Source organism: Melozone crissalis, unplaced genomic scaffold (genome assembly GCF_028551555.1).
Source record: "Melozone crissalis strain CALT ecotype California unplaced genomic scaffold, PUWL_Pcris_2 ptg000004l_1, whole genome shotgun sequence".
Classification (NCBI taxonomy): domain Eukaryota; kingdom Metazoa; phylum Chordata; class Aves; order Passeriformes; family Passerellidae; genus Melozone; species Melozone crissalis.
In genome coordinates this window covers 5,221,849-5,246,339 of record NW_026535782.1, presented here as the reverse complement: position 1 = coordinate 5,246,339, position 24,491 = coordinate 5,221,849, and the positions used below count along the sequence as shown (strand labels likewise).

At 47.5% G+C, this 24,491-nt stretch overlaps 1 protein-coding gene across 2 annotated transcripts in view; it reads left to right on the top strand.

Annotated features, from left to right (window-relative positions):
* The first annotated feature begins 9,793 nt into the window (after positions 1-9,793).
* Positions 9,794-24,491, top strand: part of RELN (reelin) — a 286,045-nt gene continuing 271,347 nt past the window's right edge. For both annotated transcript variants that reach the window (XM_054280910.1, XM_054280902.1), the window contains exon 1: positions 9,794-10,022. In XM_054280910.1, the coding sequence (XP_054136885.1) occupies positions 9,794-10,022 (229 nt within the window). The remainder of the gene's footprint in view (positions 10,023-24,491) is intronic.

Genomic DNA, 24,491 nt, shown 5'->3' with positions numbered 1-24,491 from the left:
TGGCCATGAAGCAGCAGAGACAATGCTGTGCCCCCAGCCCTGCCTGAGAGCAAGAGGGGAGGATATGCGAGTTAGCAAGTCTCCCCTGGTCACTTTGGAGACATCACCTGCCTCCTTCTTAGGGACACAAGCTGGTGTCATGTGCTCTTGTGTCACATGTCCTTTTAGAAAGAATTTTGGAGACAAAATAGTCCACACTCCTGAGAATTCTTCCAAGTTACACGAGTGTCTCAGAGGGAAGGTCGTGGCACAGCAGCCACCTTGACAGCTCAGTTGCATGGACCAGGGGCAGGACAGGGATGTAGGGAATAGAGGCACTCAGGCTGACCATGGATTTTATTGAAGAATGAGCGGCTATGACTGGCAGAAGTTCATATGTGATGTATGAAGTTGAGCAATGGGGCTGCACTGAAGTTACCGAGGTCCTCTGTGAGGGGCTGGGACATCCTGGGGGACTTCAGATGAACTTTGAGAAAACAGAATAAATATCAAGATAAGCAGGGATCTATGGGTACACCCTAGGATTTGTTCCAACCCCATAGACACCCATCAGAAATCTTCAAACATGTTATAAGTCAACACACAAGGACCCAGCAGTGTATTTTAAGACACCACTTTCACAGGTTCATCCCCTCCCCTAAGGGGCAGCTCTCCAAGAACCTGATCAGTTTCATGAGCATTGTGTGTCTTCACACTGTTGTGCCTGTGTTGTACATGGAATAGAGGGACCCACCTCTGCTGGGGATGCTGCTCTCTGAGAAGTGCTTCTTGAGGGGTTACCAAGGTGTGGGAGAGTGAGCAGGGAGCTCACTGGACTTAGAGAGCTTGAGCTGCTCAGCTTATCAAAGAGACAGATAAGAGGAGACCTCTTATCTGAGAGAGCAATAGAGTTTTTGGCCCTGATCTGGAGCTGAGTGTCCCTGGCAGAGCCCTGTGATCCCCCTCCCCATGCGCTGGAAGGATGTCAGGAGCACCCTTGCCCTCCAGAGTTGTGGAAGCAGACTCCAACACACACCAGTTCATATCAGTGTAGTAAAGGGAGCTGGTAGCACTGCCCCCGGTATCTAACCAGGCACACCCTGAGCCTGCTGCCTGTCCTGGGCCCGCTGATACAGCCCCACGGTGAAACTGGAGGAACAGATTTCCCCAGGAGAAGCTCAGGGCAGGGATGGGAGCCTGGCAGTTTTCTCACAATGGCTGGATCACTCCTTGGGAGTATAACCACGGTTCCTCTTGGGGATAAAAGTGCTATGGCCTCTTTTATACTTTACAAGGTACAATATATTTTCATCGACAATCACTCTGAGCAGATTCTCAGTGACCTTCTTAAAGGGAGCTGGGAGGTATATTTGACTCATAAGTGATGAAATTTAAACTTCTTGTGGAGGATTTGGAATAATGAAGAATATCTGCTTATTCCATAATATTCTGTCTTATCTTAATACTTCGCTTTGCTGCTAATAAGAATTAAGATTATTTTAAATTAACCTATGAATCTGATTTTCCATCCAGTCTTACTTTGGTTGAAAAAGTCATCTTGTTCTCAAAACTGAAGTGGAAGTTCCATTCCCAACTTTCTTACTGCATTCACATCATCACTGTATGTTGGCCCTGTGTTCTAATTTTGTGATGTATTTCCTGGATAGTACTTGCTCTGAAAAACAGCTAATTTTACAGCTTGCAAGCAGATAAAATTAAATAAAAGCAGTCTGACTGTGCAGTTCTGGGGGTGCAAGGCTCTGATGAGATATTTTCAATCAAATAATTTGTGCTGGGAAAAAGAAAGGAGTTACCCAGTGTTTGTTTTCTGCTCCCATGTTTTCCCATGGCATCATCCATTTCACACTACCCATTCCACAACACCCATGTGTGTTATCCACAGGCTTGGGCCCACTCCTGGGTGGCTCCAAGGGCTCCTGGAGCTCACGCAGAGGTGGGTGCACAGTGTCACCTCCACTGGACAGGCTGGCTGCTCATGACACCCGAGTGCTCCTTGAACGGGGCAAGGAAACTGCTGAGCACCAGGGGAGCACACACTCACACTCTCACACACATATTCGCAGTCACACACACACTCACACACTCTCACACACACTGACAGTCTCAGACACACACTGTCACACACACACACACACACACACACACACACACACACACATACACTCACACACACTCAAAGGCACTCACTCTCACACAGTTGTACTCACACACATATTCACACACACACCCACACTCACACACACACTCATCTACACACACTCGCACACACCCACATTCATACACACAGTCTGACACACTCACACACGTGTTCACACAGTCTCACACTCACACACACACTCACATACTCTCACACATACTCACACACTCATACTCATTCACACACACACTTACACAGACACACAGTCACACACACACTCACACTCACACACACTCACACACACACTCACACAGTCACACAGTCACACACACTCACACACACTCACACACACTCTCACACACTCACTCAGTCACACAGTCACACAGTCACACACACTCACACACACTCACACACACTCACACACACTCTCACACACTCACTCACTCAGTCACACACGCTCACCCACACATTCACACACTCACACTCACACTCACACTCGGTCCCTGTGCCCCCGTTGTTCCGAGCACAGCCCCATCCCTCACCCCGTGTTCCCGTCCCGGCGCTCCGCAGCCGCGGCTCCGCTGTGGGGAGCGCGTTCGTGCCGGGAGCCGGAGCCGGGCTCCCACTCCCACCTCACAACATCCTCTTTCAATACAAAAAAAAGAAAAAAAAAGGAAAAAAGGACGTTTAGTTCAGTGCACAACGTGCAGCCACTCAGTCGCTGAGGGCGGCAGCGCATTAACCCCTGTGTCGGGGCTGCAGAGCAAACCTGGGAATGCCGTGGCCCTGTGACCGGCTCTCACATAAGTTACCAGAGAGCGCTGACATCCGTCCGTCTGTCCGTCCGTCTGTCCGTCTGTCCGTCTGTCCGTCCGTCCGTCCGTCTGTCCGTCTGCCCGTCCGTCTGTCCGTCTGTCCGTCTGTCCCGCCCTGCGCCGCCCGGGAGCTCCATCCTCCCGCACGGCCCCGCTCATCCCCACTCGAGGGTTGCCACATTCCTGGGGGTTTAAACAGCTCCGATGCAGCCACCATGCAGCTTCTGCCCGAACTGCATCAAACAAAACATACCCTGCAAAATGGTCCCACAGTCTGCAGCTGTGTGCCTTAGGTAAAAGTGCTGAATCCTGTGTCTCCACACTCAGGTCCGCTGACGTGCACTCACACAAACTGCGTGTTTTAAATACATTTTAAATACAGATAGGATAAACTTGCAGTAAAATGCATTTCCAGCTCTCTGCAAGTTTAGAGATTGCTGAATGAAAGAGAAGGGATACCTTTTCTGAGGCTCTTGAAGTTTAGTGATCATTAAATAAAGCAAAAGGAATATCTTTTATGGACTTCCACATCCCACTTTTCCTCACAGAGTAAACTGTTCAAACTGTCCTGGCCTGTTAGCCCTGTGTACCTTGGGTCCCCGGGGTTACTGAAGTTAGAATAGCAAAGGGGAGAGATAAATTAGGCTGTAAAATGGACTAAGAGTTTCCTTTGTGGCCACTGACATTTTAAAAATTCTTCAGATAAAGGCTACCCACGATAAATATTTGCAAGTTAATGAAAGCCTTGGAAACTTCAGCATGCAGATGCAACATGGTTAAATACCCAGCATTTCTTCATGGACAGCCAGACCAGCCAGTGGACAGGAATAGTGGTTGTGGGAGATACCTCTTTATGTAAGATGTGTGTATTTAATGTACACTCAAAATCAGATTTGCAAAACAAAGCCAAACGTTAGAATTGTAAATAACCAGCCCCAAGTTGAATTCCCCTAAATATACTTAGGATGCTCCTCACCCAGTGTTAATAGAGCACAGCAGCACCATGGAACAGAAACAGGCAAAAGTATATTCTTGTGCCTGTATTGCATCCAAAACAGTACATTAAGGGAAGCATAATTCAAATTAGGAAAATATAAAAGCAAGAACCATAATGAATGTTGTGTATTTGTCTTCAGCAATTTTTATTTTTATTCATAATAGATAATGAGATTAATTTTAAGCTCTGAGTCCCACCCACTACCTACTTTTCTAATCATGAGCAGAGAGTTAAATCTCTAGATTTACATCTCTAAAGAAATTCCATAAAATATATAAGATATTGAACAAAAAACTTTCTACTCTTTGAAAGTATTCACCCTTAAATGCTATTATTAAGCCAGACAATAGGAAGTTTTAAATACTTGTTCCCCAGTATGGAGTTATTTTTAAATCCTGTATTCTTTTTAATGGCTACAAGATCAATAATAAATGTAAGGGTTTAGGCTCACCTATTTGATAGCATCAATAGTGTTTTTAAAGCAATGCCTTTCTGAAAAAGAAAAGCCTTTTAATATTCTCTTTTATATTCATACCTCAATAAAGTTAATAAGCAATATAGAAATACAAGTTTAAACCCATTTGAATGAAATGCACTAAAAGAGAGAGAGAGAGAAATGTCTAAAGTTAAATTCTCTATTTCCAGATGAAATCATGAGATGTGAGTTTACAGATGGTGCATATTGCAGCAGCCCACTGGAAAATGGAGCAGCCAAACAGCTGCTATTGTTCCTACCCCAGAAAAAATGAAGATCTCGTAATAACATAGGCATGGAAGTTGCCTATAATTTCACATTTAGGCCTTTGTTTAGAAATGGCTTGGGCTCTGCTTAAGAGCAAAGTTCATGAAACTGGCAAGGCAAGACTGCTTTATTATCTGACTGTGACAAGTCCTGTGCACAAAAAAGGGATTCATCCCCAAGGCTTATTTGGCATGGCCAAGGCAACTCCAGAGTGCCAGGCCTCTCTGTAAATCCCTGCAGAAAGAGGAGAAGAAAACAAGGAGGCTGCATGAACTGAAGACATTGTTTTGGATGAAAAAGCGAGATCAGTTAGCTATTAATTACTTTTAACTTCCCTGTCCAGCATTCACAGGTCAGAGGTTCCCACTTTGCTGAAGCCAAACTTTACTTACACTGAAGCTTCAACTTCACTGATAGACACAAGAGAGAGGGTCCATCTTACTTTGGCATGGTCAGACCCATCCTCCCCATTTCTTTCCTTGTCTGGGATTATGAATAAACCCCACACACCCAGGGATGACTGAGGGAGGGTTTCCAGCCTGCAGGAGATGTGCATGGATGGATTGAGAGCCCACCTGCTGCATGGGCAGGAGAGGTCCCTCTCAGCAATTTGTGTGCACATCTGAGTGTCAAGACATACCAAGACAACACTGAGTGCTTGTATGGATGAATAGAAAATAAGTACTTGGGGGAAAAATCTGGCTCTGGGAAGTCCAATTTATAGTGTGAGAAAACCAAAACTGCCTCAGCTTGCTGTCCTGCTTTCAGATGTTACATGCTGTACCACAATGGATAAATGATACATGCAGTTTGGTGCTCCATGTCTCTTTCTCATTTGCAGCTGATTATGTAGGAATGCTAGGCAGTTTCTTTAATTTTTGTCACAGAAAGCTGCTGAAAGCAGGGGACAAGATTTGCATCAGGACTCTCCACATGGTGACAGTGACAAAAGTGATTTTCTACATTCTTCTATCAAAGCCTTAGCCTTGACCCAAGGAGCTTGGACAAAGCCCCTTATTGCTCCATGTTACTTAACAGCTCCCCAACCTGCCCATGTCCTTTCAGAATTATCTGCTGTGGCCATGTTAATAGAGCAGCCACTTGCCTGCTAATGTTTCTCAATTCTGCTTTTGGGGTGTGAGCTCGCTCCCTGAATGAAGTGAGCAGCTCTGCTGCCTGAATAATCACTTCCTTAAATTAATATGGACTGCAGCCACGTCCATCTGTGCTGTGATTTCCCACCACCACCCATGCTTGAAAGAGGCCTGTACCTCCTAAGTAATTATTTACATTCCACCTATTGCATTCTCCATTGCAGACAACAGTCTTTACTCAGTTCTCATCTCAATTTATTCCTCGTTGTTTTCTGTGTTTAAAAACACACTTCATGGGGGGTGAAAGCTCATGGTAACCTCCATCCTGCATGTATTAGGTGGGCCCTGCCTTTAACAAGGAATAGTTGTAACTTACACAAAGATCTTGGATCAGACAAGAGAGAAAATAAAGATAATTAGGATTTTTACAAGATTTTATTCCTATTCCAGGAGGGTTGGTCTTGGACCCTCTTAAATACTTGTTTTGATGTTATTAATTGTAATATCTTAGCCTTGCTGTCAATGGGAGAGGCATGAAAAATTCTGGCCAAAGTGGTTTCATAAACCCCTTGCCTTCAAAAATCAGGTGCTGTATTTACTCAGAGCAGTGAGGGGCTGTGAAGCAAAGCAATGAGCCCCCTGGGACAGGGCTGGCCCTGTGAGAGCGTGGGGACAGCCTGATGGAGGCTCCCCCCATGCCCAGCCCTGCTGAGGCTGCTCAGGGCAGGGGCTGAGCAGGTGTGCTGGTGCTCCAGGATGCAGGAAAATCTTTCACATCAATAAGGATTTGGGGTGATTTATGGGTAAATCATGCTTGTATCAGTCAGATTGCGCTGGAGCTGGGGCTAGGAATGAATGTTCCTTTAGGGAAAGACTGGCAGAGTATGGAAGCTCCTTTTTCTTCCTTCCCCCAATGCACAGGGCTTGGTCACAGCTTTGGCTCCCTGCAAATGTCTCAGCAAATGTCTCCCTGCTTTTGTAGGGACATGGTAAAGTCATGGGGTCTGTGGGTTCTGCAGTATCCTGGTTTTTGATAAAGGCTGGTACTAACATCACTCTCCTAAGCAAAGATGAGCCTGAAATGTGTGAGAGAGTTTTGGGAAGCACTTTTTCATCTATATGTGTAGAGTCAGAGAAGGCAGGTGTCTTGCCTGAACTGAAGGTCTGTTACATAATTTCTGGAGGGTGCAGGAAATGGGGTTTGAGGTCCCAGACAGCCCCTTTGAATATCCCTGTGTCCTTGAATATTAGTGCTCTGGGGTGGCTGCTGGATTCCCCACCAACAGAGCATGACTTTGGGGCTTCCCCATTCTGCCCAGTGAAGAAGAGGTCAGGGATCTTGTGAAAGTGTAAGAAACAAAGGAGAAAGGAGAGAGGAAGCCATAACATAAAGAAATGGAGGATGGAGGTTACCAAGAAGAGGCACAAGTGGAGTTGTTACATTTTCACCTTTTTTACTGACTGTCCCCCTTGATAAGTGACACACACCTCCTAGAAGAAAGAGATGTGCTGGCTGCACTAACAGTCCTGGCTGCTCTGGATACTAAGCAGCCGGCAACAAAGAAAATTGTGTAAAATTCACCAGCACGGACCCTATACAAATCCCAGTGACCTCAGGGAGTGCTAATCTGAGCCCCAAAATCTGTTGGCAGGTTAGCTGTCCCATGGTCCCAAGGTTATTTAGGGAATTAGCTCTTGAAAACACGAATGAAAAGGCTTTGCTGGAAACGGGTACAGTAGCATCCTGTTAGAGGAGGATGGCATCCCCTCCTGCCACAGCAGTGGGACCCCATCACCCCCTTTCCCTATCCCTTCTTTATTTTACAAGACAGGCCACAGGCTCCTCCACAATGCCAATTTCCATGGCTGTGGGCAGAGCAGGCACGAGTCAGGGTGTGTTTGCTCAGCTGAAGCCCCTCTGGCATGGCCTGGCCTCGCTGGCAAGCCCTTGCTGGAGGCAAGCAGGAGTGCACAAGGGAGAACACATCCTGTTGGCAGTGGATTCACCAGAGAGCCCACACAGCTTTTGCCTGCATGAGATTTTGGCATGAGGAAATGATATTATTAGTCTGTCACTTTTACAAGCGTTGAAATAAATGGAGGAGGCACAGATGTTAAAAAATATCCACCAAAGCAAACAAATACCCAAAGTTGAAAAACAAATAAACCACCCAAAAAGGAAGCCTCAGAGCCAAACTGACTCCTCACCAGCTGCTGTCAGGCCCAGCTTCCACAGCAGAGGCCAGGGACACCCCAAGCCAGTGGTGGGACAGGAGTTCCATCCCCTGCATGTGCACCACTGGTGACTTTTGTCCTTCCAGCAAAGGCAGCACATTTCTCCATCCAAGCTGAGGGGGGACATCCTCAGGGACATCCTCAGGGGCATCCTCAGGAGCATCCTCTGGGCCATCACCTCACTCCATCCCTAGTGAGGCACACCCCAGCAAGACAGGAACCACGGCAAAGTTCTGCTGCTGGTGCTGAACTGAGGCTCAGTGCAGAGCCAGCAGAGGAGGCAGGCTGGGCAGATGGCAAGGATGTCCCCTGCCCACGGGGTGTCCATCAGCTGGCTGGGAGGGAAGCAGCCTGCATGGACGTGGGGCAGCTGCTGGTGCCATCCCTGTGGATTGTGTCTCCGTGGAGGGAACCTTTCCCTCTGGCACTGAAACCAGTCCAGGAGGGAGCCCCTGCCCCGTGCCAGTTTTGCACTTCAGCAATGCTGGCAGGTAGGCTCTCCTTTCCAATTTCAGCATGTCACTGCCGCTCACCCCGGCTGGCTCTGGCCTTGGGGCAGGATCCAGCAGCAGCATGGTGGATGCTCTAAACCCTTGTGGATTTGCTCCCATCTCCTGATGGCCTCTGTCAGTCCTGCTTTGTTAAAAATGTATGGTTTTATGAATCATTCGACTTGCCAGTGTATGTTCAGTTTCTCATTTCCCCTCTGGTCTCCACTGGATTTGCCCTTCTTGCTGGGATAAAGGGCCTGGGCACACACTCTCAGGGACCTGCACTCCCCAGGACTCACACACTGGCCCCCTCCAGAGCTGCCCGACCCTCCTCTGGGGATGCATGTCCATGTGCATCACTTTGAAATGGCAGTGGAGAAGGTTTCAGTAAAAATCTCACTTTCCCCCAACAGTGGGTGCAGATACAGCAGAGGCTGTGGCTGGGACGTGGACAGGGGCAGCAGGGCAGGAATTGGAGCTGAGGCAAAGGGACAGGGACTGGGGCAGAAGAATAAGGGTAAAAAGATAGGAGATGGGGCAGGTGTACAGGGGCAGAGACAGAGGAACAAGGACATGGACAGGTCTAAAGGACAGGGGACAGAGCAGAGGGACAAAAGGATGGATAAAGGGACAGAAGAAGAGACATTTGTGTTGAGGCTGAGAGACAGGGACAAGGAAACGAGGAGGAAGCAGGATCAGGGGCTCAGGTGTCAGGGTTGGGAGTAAGGGCTGGGACAGGGGCAGGGGCAGAGGCAGAGACCGAGGCAAGGGCAGGATCAGAGCCAGGAGCAGAAGTCGGGTCGTGGACGGAAGGGCAGGGACAGGGCAGGGGCAGGGCAGGGGCAGGGACCCGCGGCAGACAAAGGGCGGGCAGCAGAGCCCGGCTCGCAGCCCCGTGCCCGCGGCGGCAGCACCGCACACCGGCGCGCAGAGCGAGGAGCAGGAGGAGCGGGCGGCGGCGACGGCGGAGGAGGAGGAGGAGGAGGAGGGGAGGGACCTTCCCCTCCCTCCCGCCCCGGCACCGGGGGAAATAAATTATTCCCAGCCCTCGCGCTCCCAGCTCCGTGCCCCGCACCCGGCAGCGGCAGGCGGGGACGGCGCAGCCTTGTTGGGGCGCGCAGGGGCCGCCCCTGCCCTGGCCGAGCTCCGCTCCGCGCAGCGCCGCGCCGGGGGGCAGCGCCCGCCCCGTCCGCCCCGTCCCGCCCCGTCCCGCGCGGTGCGGAGCGGAGCGGCGCCGGCCCCGCCGTGCCCTGGATGCCCCAGCGGCGCCGGCGGCAGCAGCATGGAGCGGCGGCGGGGCGTCCCCGGGGGCTGGCCCTGCCTGCTGGCCGCCCTGGGTGCCCTGCTGGCGGCGGGCCGGGCGGCTGCGCCCCGCGCCCGCTTCTCGCCCTTCTTCTTCCTCTGCACCCACCACGGCGAGCTCGAGGGCGACGGCGAGCAGGGCGAGGTGCTGATCGCCCTGCACATCGCGGGCAACCCCTCCGCCTACGTGCCTGGCCAGGAGTACCACGGTAGGTGGTGTTGCCCGCCGCGCTCGGCGCTGCTCGTCCCGGGCGGTCCCGGGGCGTCCCGCGGGGAGGAGGGCGGTGGGGGAGAGCGGGAGCCCTGGGCGGGTTCGTGTGCCGTGCCCAGGGCAGCCCCGGTGCGGAGCGCCCCTTCCGTCCGTGCGGGGCCGCGCTCACCTGCCCCGCGCTCCGGCACCGCCGCCCGCGCCCCGTCCCGGCCCCGGCGCGGCTCCCGCCAGGCGCAGCCGGAGCAGAGGAAACCCCGAGTCCCCGCTCCTCCGCCGGGCCTGGGCCGCGTCCAGAGCCTCGCAAGTTGCTGGCGGTCTGTGCCTTTCCCACTTTCGGAGGCATTCGGAGCGCCGAGCGCATCCCGCTCTCCCGGGGCGCCGCGCGGTGCCGCAGCTGGCGCTGCCACCGGGTCCCCGCCGTGTGTCACCGCGGTGTGCGCAGTCCGCCCGCCTGTTGCTCCCTTGCAGGGGCCGGGGGCGACAGCCGGGGGTCAGGCACTCACAGGTAGCTTGGAGATGGAAGGTCGTGCCCAGAATTAATAAAAACCCCCTGCTTTTCCTAAGCGGCCAGGCGGAGGAGAGTGAACAAGACAGAAAAGGCGGAGTTGTGCACGAAGTAGTGTCTCTGTTTGGGGGCTGTACGGGCAGAGGGGCACAGCCCCGGGCTGAGTGGGGCCTCGCAGGTGGGTACATTGCTGTGGGAAGCTGCTCCCGGCTGCAGAGTGCCCCTGGAAACCAGCACCGTGCGGCGCAAAATCTCCACTCCTCTGTGTGGAAAACTTCCATGGTGGAAACATCTTTTAATTCATAACGGTGGGAGACTGCTTAAGGCTACATTCGCTAATCCTTCTCTCTTTGTGTCTGTTTGGAGTTTGCAATGCTACAGAATAGTAACAACTAATTCTGCAGCAGGCAATTGGAGTTCAGAGAAAACGACAATAAAGGTTTATTTCAAACACATTGCTCAAAAGCAGATACTGTGTGACAGTCCCTGGCTAAAGATGGAATTAAACTTCTGACTTTGATATGTTCCAGCTCAAAATTTAAGTTTCAGGTAAAATATTGAATAGTTGAGTTATGTGAAAATTCTAATTGAAATTGTTACTGTAAAGACATAAACCCCAAACACATCAAATACTCATTTTCACACAGTATAAGGCATCCTGACGTTTTTGTCTATGTGTAAGCTTTAACAGTACAGTTTTGCCAGATTCATAGGAAACTTTTGATTTTGAAATACTACTGACCTTTCTGAAAATCCACCAGACTCCACCAGATAATTTTTTTCCTTAGAACCTTAGATCTTACTGCCCATAATACACACTCGGGTTAGGTAAATTGCATTCAACCTGCTGAACCACAGATGTGCAGAGGGAAAAAAGAAGGTGGGATTTCCATTTTGCACTATTTTAAATGCTGGGTTTTTGAAATTGTATTTCAACCACATAAATGACCGAATCACCCCTTTTCTCTCTGCTGCCTTTTCCCCCCAAGCCTTCAGCCCGTGTTTGAGCCTTTGCTGGTTCAGGGATAGGGGACTGTGGCGGGCAGGGCTGTCCGGCTGTCCTGCATGGTGAGGAGCAGGACAGAGCTCGTTTCTTCGGGATGCTCTTCTGCATCTCACCCTTTGACAAGGGATTTCGAATTTTGAAGCGCCAGCTTGTGGAGCAGCGCCCCAGCTGCGCGCCAGACCTTTCAGGTGGCCTAGGGTGGCTTTCCCGTCGCTGTTTTGCGTCTGACCGAGCAAAATGCGGCATCTTTAAATCCACATCTGCACCCCGCGGGATTTCTCCCGGTCCGCTCTCAGGTTTTGCGGAGCTGCTGCCTCTGCCCCGCCCGGCCCGCCCGGGGAGCATCTCCGGGGCTCCAGCCGCGCTCCCGGGCTCAAGGAGCGGCTGCGGGGCTCCTGCAGCGGCTCCGGGGCTCCAGTACAGCTCCGGGGCTCCAGCACAGCTCCGGGGCTCAAGGAGCGGCTCCGGGGCTCCTGCAGCGGCTCCGGGGCTCCAGCAGAGCTCCGGGGCTCCAGCAGAGCTCCGGGGGCGATGCCGGGAGCCCCGGAGCTCTGCTGGAGCCCCTGAGCTCTGCTGGAGCCCCGGAGCTCTGCTGGAGCTCGAGAGCAGCTGCTGGAGCCCCTGAGCTCTGCTGGAGCTCGAGAGCAGCTGCTGGAGCCCCTGAGCTCTGCTGGAGCCGCTGCTGGAGCCCCTGAGCTCTGCTGGAGCCGCTGCTGGAGCCCCGGAGCCGCTGCTGGAGCCCCGGCAGAGCCGCGCTCCCGGTGCGCGCTCCCGTTCTCAGCCGCGCTGCCGGCGCTGCCCCGGTACCCGCGGGGTGATGCCCCGAGCTCTGCGATGTTCGCGGGGTGCAGCCCAAACATTCCGGGTGTCTTTAAAGCCACCGTGCTCAGCAAGTGTGAAGAAATCGGCCGCGTTCAAAGCATGAACACAGAGGGAAATCCGCAAGGCGAACTTGCAAAACTAACTTGTGTGCACAGTGCAGGGTGCGAGCCTGACTCCTAATTTATGTCAAACTTGCAATGGTGATTTCTTTTCAAATCCGTGCATTGATAAAAACCTACCCATGCCAAACCATATCAAGAGCACTGTCTATTTACTATGCACAGTGCAGCAGACATATTCTTGAGCTAAGCACACCTAATTGCTTAGATATTTTGAAATATGTGAGTATTTTAAAACATTACAATTATCTATGTTAAATATAGCACAGGAAAAATCAATCCCAGAGTATACAATCTGAAGAAATAATTTGAAGCAACTTGGAATCTTAAACAATACAGTTTAATGATGCTGAAAATGCCAATCTATACTGGTTGAGAATTTATCATTTAAAAATAAGACTTTAAAGGTGGTCTTGCTGGGACACAGAGCAAGGTTTTTGATATGCTGCACAGAAGCACGGGACAAAGGGAGACTTACATATGTACAGTGAAATCTCACCTGCTCAGAGAGTATTAAAATGCTCTGAATCTTTGCAAGTTCCAGTGAGGCCCTGCTTCAGTGCCCCTTCATTCTGCAGGAACAGGTGCCAGCAGCATCCAAGAACACCAAGTTCAAAGAGGAGGGAATTGGATGAAACCATATGCCAAGGGCTGGATGAGAAAAATTTCTGATTAAAAAAATCAGCCACCGACTTTCTGCTAATTTGTTTGGACATTTCCTTGGGCACTCAGAGGGGGAGTCAGAGCACTGTGCAGCCAGGGGAGCTGTGGCAGGGGCTCTCGGCCCTGTGCCCACCTGTCCCTCTGCTGCCCAGCGCCACGGGAGAGGAGCAGCATGTGCTGCACGAGTCACTTGCCTGGGCAGCACAAGAGCTTCTGCAAAAGGCTTCTCTGGCACCCCAAATCTGCCATTTTATTTCCCTGTGCCTCTGAATTTCATAAGTAAAACAAAGGCAATAATATTCCCTAGTTTGCATAGTTAAATTGGATACATTAGGATTTAGCACTTCTCCCCAAATATTTAAAATTACTCAGATTTGGCCCTATTCCTGCAAACAGTATTTAATCACTGACTGAATAGGACCAGACCCACGCTGCATATAAATACACTCTTTTATATAAGAGGACTGACTTGATACATCAGCAAACAATTTTATTACTTTTGGCAGACTTTTATTCCTTGATTTAGCTTATTTCAAATGTAATTAAGTCCTTGAGCTGGCAAGGCACTTATGGGCTTGCTCAAATGCAAACTGACAAAGTGTGCACTGGTTTAATGTAGGCACCTGCTCAGCTTCCTCTCAGCCAAGGGGTGGCTGCGTGTTCAGGGAGCAGCATCAGGGCTCGCCTGGCTTGCTTGCAGCTTTCCTGGTAGATAGGGATGATCCTCTTTTGGTTTTTTCCTCTATAATATGCAGAATAGAATATAATTTCTTTAAAAAAAATCAAGCCAATACCAGTACAATTTGAAAATTTTTATACAACTCTGTTTGGATTTATTTGCAATCTGCAGTTGGTTTTTTAAATCTATGTCAATGTACCTTTAGTGCTGAGAGCATGTACCATGATTTACAGGCAGATAAGTACATTGGAACTGTATAAAGAAATAAGGATAAACTTGACTGAACATTGAGTCTTTACTGACCTTAATCACAGAAAGCTCAAAATGAACAGTCAGATTTGTAGTGTTTAGAAAATACAAACGGATTATCTTTATACTGTATTTGTTCTTATCCCTTAAGACTTTTTTTGCTGTCACTGCAAACAGTTCCTTTTTCCCAAGGTTTCAAATTTAGATATTTTAAGAAAAACTTTGAACTGTTTTCCCATGATTGATGCTAAAACTCATCATTCTGCCCTTAAAATAGTTTTCTTTAATGGGACTTGAGTTTCTATTTCACTCTCCATTGTTCCTTTTTTTTCAAGAACGGATTAACCTTCAGTCCCTAAATGTTATCAGTTTCCATCTATGACTGCTACTATTCTTAGATATACTGTATATTGTCTAGAATGGTTGCTGTGATAGATTGTAAAAAACAGTTTTCAACTATTTTAAGTGGTATTTGTACACTCTTTCAGCACTGATAAAAAGTTGTTTAAAGTCTGTCCAATTCCACCTTTGTTACTAACCACTGCATTTTAGAAATACAGATTGTGACTTAGTACCTAATTTCATTAGGATCACTTACATTTCTGATGGACATTTTCATTGTAAATTCTTGTTGTTCAGATCATTATTGAATAAAAACATGTTTGAGTTTGACATGAAGGAAGGGAAGGAAAAGAAAGACCGGAATGTATGTAGTGATGCTGCTTGAGGTATAATCAGGGTTGTAACTGAGTGGCAGAAACTCAGGCATGGATACTTTCTGTACCAGTTATGCTGAAGTGTAGGAAGCTTTTAGTGAGTCAGTAGAAGTGAATAATGCACAGGAAGTGAAGTTAATGCCGTGGTAAGAGAAGAGCAAATTTGTGTCTCTGTTTTCCAGCATCAGCCCAAGAACCAGGTCAGCTTCTTGAGTCTTTTGCAGGCTATTCCCTCAAAACCTTTCATCTCATCCACTTACACCCTCCTCTGATCTCTGGAAGAATGGAGACTTCCATCAGTGTCTGTTTAAAATTAAAGTGTGGAAAAATTTTTGCTCATGACAGTCCAGTTATCTCCAGGGATTATTTTAGAAATCTTCTCTTAGGGACCCTTTCATTAAAAACCTGTGTCTGGCAATAGGTAGCAATGGAGAGGGAGTTATTAGCAATGGGGAAGACCCTTGATCTTCCAGTCTCTCCTTTCCTCTAAGGAGGAATAGCAATATCCCTAGCAATATCTTGCAGCTGCATGAGGGTTTCATAGCATGTAAAAATTTCACCTTGGGTCAGCATTTGCTAAAAATGCCTTCACCCAGCAGAGCCTCCAGAGCACACCCTGACTCTGCTCTGCTGTATTTAGGGTTTTCTTGCATAAAGTGAGCTTTGCAAAGTGAAGACTGATTATGAGTACTGTGGACTGTTTGAATATCTCAGATCTGAGCCTTACTTAGGATGCTGTTGAGGCAATATGAGTTTCTAGGTCTTGATGTTGACAAGCGCATTGTCTATATTTCTAAATCTCTTGTCTGGCCCCAAGGTTCATGTGGTGTGGGTTTGCAAATTTTAAAGAGTTGTGATTTTAGGACCTCATGACCAGAAACTGATGAACAGTGCCAACCTTAAAAGAGAAAGGTAGACAAGTTTGCAGTTGACAGCCTCTTACAGACTGTGTTTTGCTAGGGAAGATGTTAAATTTCAACGGTTTTGGCTGTCATCACTAATTTGTGGGCATCATAAGCACCAGCAGATGGCCCAGCCAAAGATGAAGTCAGGCAGGGATTGATGAAAGGAGGTAGAAGGTCCACAAAGGCCTAAATGAGCCTTTCTTGCAAATTTGCAGAGGAGATGTAATCTCCAGTTAAATCCTTTCTCCCCTCATCAGGGGGCTGCTCCCCCCTGCAAAGGAGCCTTGATTGCCCCAAATAACAGAAATCAAAGCCAGCATGGCGTGCTGGCCTGACCCACATTTGTGAGGTGACATCTGACTGTGGGACAGACAGGACATTGTTGGTATTGTGGGTCTGTGTGGGGCAGACTGGGCTGGGCTGGGCTGGGGACGTGAAAAAATGATCTCTGCTTCAGCAAATTCACTGTCCTCAGCCTGGGGCTGCTGGGGGAGCTGGCATCTGTGAGTGAACCTTTCTTATGGCATTCACCCAGCACTGGTTTAAAGGAATTAAAGAAACCTTTAAATGGCTAAAGGGTGCAAAAATATTGTTTCAGTGAGAGTGTTGCACATATTTGCTGATTTTTGTGTCCAGAGATATTTTCTAATATGTATAATTTATCTGTAGAATTCATTGTCAAAATCTGTCCATGTAAACTGCTTTTAAGCAGAAATTTCTAGCAGGTATTTGTCTTATAAATAATTAATATTTGTAATTGTGTATAAATAGGTGTATATATATAAATGTGTATATATATATATATATATATATATATGTGTTGTGTATAATAATATAATTATATATATGTATATAATATTGTGTATATATAACATATACACAATATTATAGTGTATATATATAAAAAGAGATATACTTTCAAGACCAAAGGCGACCAGTTGCATCACCACACCTATTATCAGATTGAAAATCATACTTCAACCAGTCAATGTGCAAATACTGTAGTATTGCACCATCATGAAAAGCTATAGAATTTCAAAAGTGGTCTCCAAAATCCAGATCAAGGTAATAATAGGGAAAATGAGACATGACACCAACAAACCAAAATGATTTATAAGTCGGTACTTGGGCATGGTGGTGTGTAGGACATTTCTCCATTTCCCACACTGATTATTCCACCAAAAATTTGTTTGTTCTTTAGGTAGAACAGGGCAAGACTGTCAGGCCGGCGTCATGTCCAATTTTCCTTATTATTGCTTTGATCTGGATTTTGGAGACCACTTCTTTTGAAATTCTATAGCTTTTTATGATGGTGCAATACTACAGTATTTGCATATTGACTAGTTGAAGTATGATTTCAATCTGATAATAGCTGTGGTGATGCAGCTGGGATGGATTCAGAGGCAACCTCTATTTGCATTGTGTGTCTCATGCCCCACAGCTGTGGTTTAGATTTGCCATGAGTGTTTGCTGCATGGAGAGGGAAGGAAATGGCACTGTCTTACCTCTGAGAATAAGCAACCTTTCATAGCAGCCCTTGTTATGAGAATTTCAATGGTCTCTGATGAAAGGTTCAGTCTTTCTAACATGCTTCCTTTCTTTGTCTTAACATTTCCTGCCTTTTCATTGGGCATGAAAGGTGCACAGAGTGCAATGTGTCTGGAATGTTTGTGTAATTCCCACCTTTTTTTCCCCCACCAGCTGGGACTCACCTCTGGGATAAACATAGGACAAACCCTGTAAGTGCAATCTTTGACATCTGTCAGAGCTCACTAGCAGGCTCCATGGGGAAAGACTTTCCTAGGCTGTCAGGATGATGCCTTTTTGTTAGGCTGGTAGTCTTCCTCCATTCCTCCTTCCCTTAGGTCAGTCCTGGAAACTGGAAGCCATGGCATGTGTCACTCAATTGCTGCTGGGCTCTGCCAGTGGACAGTGGCACCAAGGAGACAGAGATCTGTCAGGTCCATGCCCATGGGACCTTCTCCAGGTCCCTTCAGTGCTCAGATGTGTTCCACAGCTTCACATTTTACTCTTTTCCTAAAAGGAGAAGGGTCAAGGAAGTGGGTTTTTTGGAAGAATTTGTTTTGTTTTAATGTATCTCTCACTAAACCTTTGCCTTAAATAAGACCATGCTGGAGGTGTGTATACCCTCATGGAGAGGAGTACTGGGGTTTGTGGGCGCATTAGGGTTTGTACCTGTTTATTCTAGCCCAGGATCAGGCATTGCTCCGTCCTTCTGCATCTGGAGAGGTCCTGGCTGGGGCTGGAGATGGCACCCAGTGCCAGGCACAGAGCCACAGGCTCCTGGCCACTGTCTCCTGCAGCCATCTGGAGTGGCTGCTGCCTCTGTGGCACCAGTATTTCCTGGGCAGCTGGGCTCAGCTCAGCTCCAGGCTGAGGCACTGTGGGCTTGGTCTGTGTCTCACCAAGCTCACCTGCGTCACTCTGGGCTCCCTGCACTGTGGTTGTTGGCTCCTCATCCTCACCCTGCCGCTGTCAGCACAGCTTTCTCTTTGGGCATGCTGTGTGCTGATGTGGTTTCTGCTGGTTGAGATGTCCCCAAGGCTCCTCTCTGTCCACCTGAGGGGGATCCTTGGTCTTCCCAGGGAATCAGGACACCACTGACTGCTACCTTGTAGTGTTTGCTCATGACCTATTGTGAACAATGTCTTTTATGTGAGCATCTCAGTCCAGAAAGCAGGATGTGTCCTGGGGGACTGGGCATGAGTGACTGTGAAAGTTGCTGGGGAGCAGGAAGGGATTTCAGGCACTTTCCCAAAGGCTTTTATACCAAAGTGAAGATTGTTGCAGTCTTTATAACATCCCTCTTGCCATATTTTTCCATCCTGGGAACAAAACAGAAGTGGCTGTTCCCTGCTCCTCTCTAGCACTTTGATGTTAATGTTGGTTGTGAGAGTTTCACAAGCATCTCCTTGGGAAGGGAAATCAATGGCACTTTTCCAGACTGTGTCTATTGAAGTTCAACCTGCAGGAGCCCTGAGTGACAGCAGACAAGGAATCCATCTCCCTTCAGGTCCAAGCTTTACCTTACACTACTCTGTCTTACATCCTGCCTCTCCTCACTTTCTTTCAAACTTCTGCACTGACCTTCTGAAAATTTTGTGTGCTGTGTAAGTGCTTCAGCGCATGCCCAAGGTCTGTCCCAGTTTCCCATGTTCTGGGGTGACAAACATCCCAGTGTGTGTCCAGCCCTGCAGTGGGACCAGCAGTCTCCATAAAGCCTCTGAGGGGATGCCTTGCTCCTCTGCCAGGAGGGAGGTGATGTGCCTGCCTGTCCCCAGCTCCTTGCTGAAGGTGCCATCAGGGGAGCATCAGATGGATGATGGCCCTGCATGCCTTCACCCCCATCACCTCCTCCCCTCCTCCTTTCTGCCTGCTCAGAGGGAGCAGCTCCAAGGCTGAGTATTTGACTGAGATGCCCAGAGTAAAAATGGATTTAGCTTTGCTAGATGAGAAGCTTTATTAGTAAGATCAGCCTTCTGGGTGTTGGGGTTGTCTGGGTGTTGGACACATTTGTGAGGCCAGGTGTAAAACTACTGCTGTGTCTGTCCTGGAGCAGAAGCCTTGGGGTGTGCAGCCATGCAGGGTGGTTGCTGGTTTCTCTCTTTGCTTTTGCAAGGTACAGCAGAGGGGGACCTGGAGTGCCCTTGGTCTTCTGCAGCAGAAGAGCATTTTAATAGTCAGAGATGGGGCTGAAGCTGTCTGTGTGTTTCCCAGAATGGCTTCTACTCACACCTATGGGTTTGTGACTGCCCACATATGGGTTTGTGACTGCCTGTGAGCACAGGAGACAGGACTGTGCTCACTGGCCTGAGGAACTGAGCTATAACCCAGACGGGTGAAATGCTAAGAGCTCTTGCACCGTGCTTAGCAAAATTCTGATTGCCTCAGATTAGACAGTTATTTATTCCTCCCCATGTCTGCTTGAAGGGTAGATTGTAAATAAACAGGTATGACCCAAGAGCGCTGAGGCTGGAAAAGGGTCTGCCTGCCAGCCCTGGCTCCAGCTGTGTCTGTGTCTCCTACTGTCTCCTACTGTCCCCTTCACCATTCCTTGCTGCCATGGATGGCTGGGTGCTGGCACCCATCCCATGTCCCCTTCCAGAGCCTGGCTGCCATGTGGCTGTACACTGAGTGGTCCAGCTGGTGAAAAGCACACAGAATAAGGGACCTCACTGTTTTTCTCTTTCTATCTCTCCTGTGTAATTTTCAAGAGTGCAGTTAGATAATCAAAAGTTGGCAAAGAAAAAAAACTCTATGCAGGGAAATCCATCAAGCAAGCTCCCTTGCATACACAGGCAGCATGAAGCAAATGCTGCTTTCCCCTCCTCATCCTGCTGCATCCCATCTGCAGGCAGCTCCTGCCCCATCTTGAATTGGAAGGGATTTTCATATTGGTTATCCACAAGTGGCATATTTAAGTTGCTCCTTGGGAATGTATGGGGGAATAGTGAAAGCTGACTGTCTGTCTGTGTGCATGTGATGGTGAAGAGGAGGGAAGGAATGGGAAAAGAGAAAGGACACAGCACTCTCTGCCCAGAAAGCTTGAAATCCGAGAATATATTTTTCTCTATGGCTGAGAGGTAGTTTGTGGTCATATCATTCCACAGTTCTGGTAGAAGATTCATAAATGAGATAGCCAGGATGCAGAAAATCAGCTTTCCTGGGCAGGAGGCCTGTGTTCTGGCAGAGAAATACTTAATGGAAGAGCTGTGTGTTCCTGTGTGGATCCTGCATGGGGGAGCTCTTCCTGTGCTAGAAATGTAAGTGATGGGAGGGTGATGAGCCTTTTTAACATCTGAAAACAACAGCGTGACCCTCTGTGGCCTCTCTTCACGTCAGGCCTTGGGATGTGAGAAGTCATTCATCACATCACGGGGCTTGGCAAGGTCTCTGCCTTTGCCTTCCACTGTTCCCACTGCTCTCAGGACAATACAATGCAAAGGAAAGAACGAGAAATATAGATAATATTTATCTTTCTGGCTAAACAAGCTGTGGTTTCCAGCACACAATAACCTTCCAGTGTTCCTATCTCACAGGGGAAATGCATTGCTAGAAAAAAACAACGCTCCTTCCAGAATTAGACACATTCATCTGGACATTGGATGAAATTATTATTATAGCAAGAACTGCAGAGAGAAACAAAACAGCCAAACTGGCAAAGGCAAAGATCCTGGTTTAACAAACTGTTGTCCAGCCTTGCAGTGCAGCAATTTGTGGAGATGCCAGGTGTCAAAATCAAATAATCAGTATTTAAAAGTGCTTAAAAAATTAGTTCCTAGATGTTTGGAAAAAAGAATCCCTGGCTGAAGTTCAGTGTTAAACATTTTTTTACAGCAATTCTTCTGACTCTGGCCCAAAACAAGTGTAGTCTTCAGAACCTCATTCAGATGATTACAAAGATCAAAAACTTCTGGCAAATATTTTCATGCTTTCTAAGTATTATAGTTCATCTACTGGTGGCTGATACCCTGTCACATAGTTTTTCAAATTGATACTCCTCCTGCATGAGGAATTCCAAGCACAAACAGGCTGGGTGGAGAATGCATTGGGAGCAGCCCTGAGGAGGAGGACTTGGGGGTGCTGGTGGGTGAGAAGCTGGATGTGAGCTGGCCATGAGTTCTCACAGCCCAGAAAGCCAAACATGCCCCGGGCTGCATCCAAAGCAGCGTGGTCAGCAGGGAGAGGGAGGGGATTCTGCCCCTCTGCTCACCCTCACAAGATCCCACCTGGAGTTCTGTATCCACATCTGGGGTTCACAACACAGGAAGGACTTGGACCTGTTGCAGTGAGGGCAGAGAGGTCCATGGAGATGATCAGGGGGTTGGAGCACCTCTCCTGGGAAGACAGGCTGAGAAAAAGGGGATTGTTCAGCCCAGGCTCTGAGGAGACCTTAGAGCACCTTTCTGGTGACCAAAGGTGCCCAACGAGAGCTGGAGAGGGATTTTTACAAGGGCATGTGGGGCCAGAGAAGGTGGAATGGCTTCAAACTGAAAGAGTGCAGGTTTAGATTAGAAGTAATTAGAAGGTTTAGATTAAGTAATTCTTTGCTGTGAAGGTGGTGAAACACCGGAAAAGGTTGCCCATGGAAGTTGTGGATGTCCCATCCCTAGAAGCATTCAAGGCTGGGTTGGATGGGGCTTTGAGCAGTCTGGTCTAGTGGAACATGCCCATGGCAGGGGGATTGAAACCAGATGATATGTAAGGTCCCTTCCAAGCAAAACTATTCTATGATTCTCTGAATTTATTTAGTTGGAACTTCCGTGTTCATAGGGAATTAATTCGTCATCTGACTTTTGTCAAAGACAAAAATTGATAATGTACTGGAATAGGATTTGGTAAAAGTTTTAATGGAAAATGGGGAGAAGTTAAATATTTGAAATACATTACTGTTATTTTCAAATCATAGTTCTTATTTTTGTTTTGGGAAAGTATCTTAATTGTGAAACTGACTGAAAAAAAAGAAGTTACATGCATAATCAGAAAATGGAATGAGACTTTTCTGCTTGAACAAAAGTCTTTATCTAATTTTTTTGGGTTCATTGAAGATTTCCATATTGACCTAACTGATATTTTAATTTATTTTTTTGTGCCAGATCCCACAGTATTTCTTTTATGGTGGCCCAAGCTGATCTCTTTTCCATTCTTTTTCTTTTCATTTTGATCACTGAACCAAAAATCAAACAGTTCTACTTCTGACAAGTTGACCATTTAATTTCCGGCCACTGCACTGATCTGATTCAGACCACTTTACTTGTGTTTGTTCCCAAAATAAATTGCACAATCATAATTCACTCTTTAAGGTAGAGAAGGGCAGCTGGTAACAATACTAACATTTCCAAGGTAACAAAATCATGCTTTCTGTAATGGTGCCTGTGGTTGCTGTGTGGCTACTAATGTGTAAGCTGACCACATTTTCCTTTACATCGAGTCCTCTTTCAGTTTTCTTTTTCAGCAGAAATATTTTCTGAGTTGCAGTATTTGGTAAAAAAGGCTCAGAGAAGATCTCTCACTTGCTTTCTTCTGCAGCAGTGTAATGTCTTACAGTTAAAGGGTACTTCTGCTTCTGATCTTGAAAACCTGTTACAGGGCATCTGCAGAATTGTGGCTCATTGAACTAGACAAAGAGACATTCATGTCTTTAAAATGATCTCTTTTCTTCACACAATAATATTTACAGGTTGTCCACCTCAAACAGAAATGCACGGCTGAGAGCAGATGTAGAAAATGCATTTGAGAGACGCAGGTTTATTTCCTTCAGGGAAGTGATCCCTGTGTTCTTTATTGCCTGCTTTTCCTTCAACATGTAGTTAATGCAGTTGTGAAGCACAAAGGAGTTTCAGCAGAGCCGTGATGTTTGCAGAATTTGCCTCAACCAGCAGAGATGACAGGTGTGGGTTTGGCTGGAGCTGGCAGCACCGGTCCCTCCCCAGCCTCAGCCTGGATCACTCTGTGGACCTTTCCACTCAAAGGGATGTAAGTTTTGTTTCCTCAAGTGGTAGCAGATGTTAGAGAGCCTTTATGCTACTCATCACTGACAGAGCACCAGTGCTGTGGCATCTGGCTGTTTTCTTTGTACAAATGGTGTTTTTAAACTCTAAACTGTCTTTGAGCAGTGCTAGTGGTGCATTACACGCTGACTACTCTTCTTCTGGGAGCTGGCCCAAAACCCCAATGAACAACTCCCCACCAAGTGCCTTTTGCCCAATTAGTGAGATTACAGTAGAGAGCAAATCCTCCTTCTAATTGCAATATTTTCCATTTGAGAAAGCACATTGTAAAATTAATAACATTACAATATTTCTTTCAATTGCATTTCACTAAGTGCTAAGAAACACTAGTGAGTGACTTGCACTGTAACTAGTGACCTTGCATTCCAGACTTACAAAGCCTGCACTTTTTGCAGTTACTAAGTATTTTCTTCATAAAAACAGTAAGAAACAATAAACCTTTTTGTCCTAATTAATGTATTTTATCTAGAGCATGTAGATTTTTCATGAGGTGCAGAACTCATACAGCTGCTAGTAAGCACAGTACCTCAAATCTTCAGAATGGTCAAATTGTTGACAAACCAAAATTGCTTGTTCTGTCTTGGAGTGTGCCAGCTTTTAGCACTTCAGGGAGGTGAGGACTGTCATCACCATGGAAGCGGATCAGTGCCAGCAAAGCCCACAGCTCCTTGATGCATTGGTGATATAAGTGATGCATCATGAAATCTTTGGACAGGGGGACAAGATTTAACCCTGCTCTCTTCTTGAAAATTTTTCTAATTTACTCCTTGTGGAGAACATCTGGATGGCAGTTTCCATCCCTCTTGGGGCAGTGCTGCACTGGGGCAAGGCTGACTGTGGCATTCAGGTGCAGGCAGGTGAGGCAGAAGAGATGACCACATGTGAGGGAGCAGCCAGATTTTCAGTTTACCCAATTTTCCCCCCTCTTCTCTCCTTTTTAACAGTGCTGGGCTCATTGCTCAGAGATTTAGCATCCACAGCTTCCATGAAGTGACTTCTCCCCACATTGCTGGGCAGATATGTCAGTGGGAACAGCACAGATATGTCAGTGGGAAAAGCATTCCCTGGTCAGATGATCTGGAAGAGGTTCCAGCTGCATGCCAGTTCAGTTCTCATGCCTTCTGCTGAATTTAACATGTGTTTGTTATGGTTAGCATGCAGAGTGGTTGTAATTTGTTTGAATTAGAGGGGAATCATCCTCTTTGTGCTTTTTTTACATGAAGAACACTATGCTCTGGTATAAAGAGAGATTGATGCCTTTGTAATTAGCT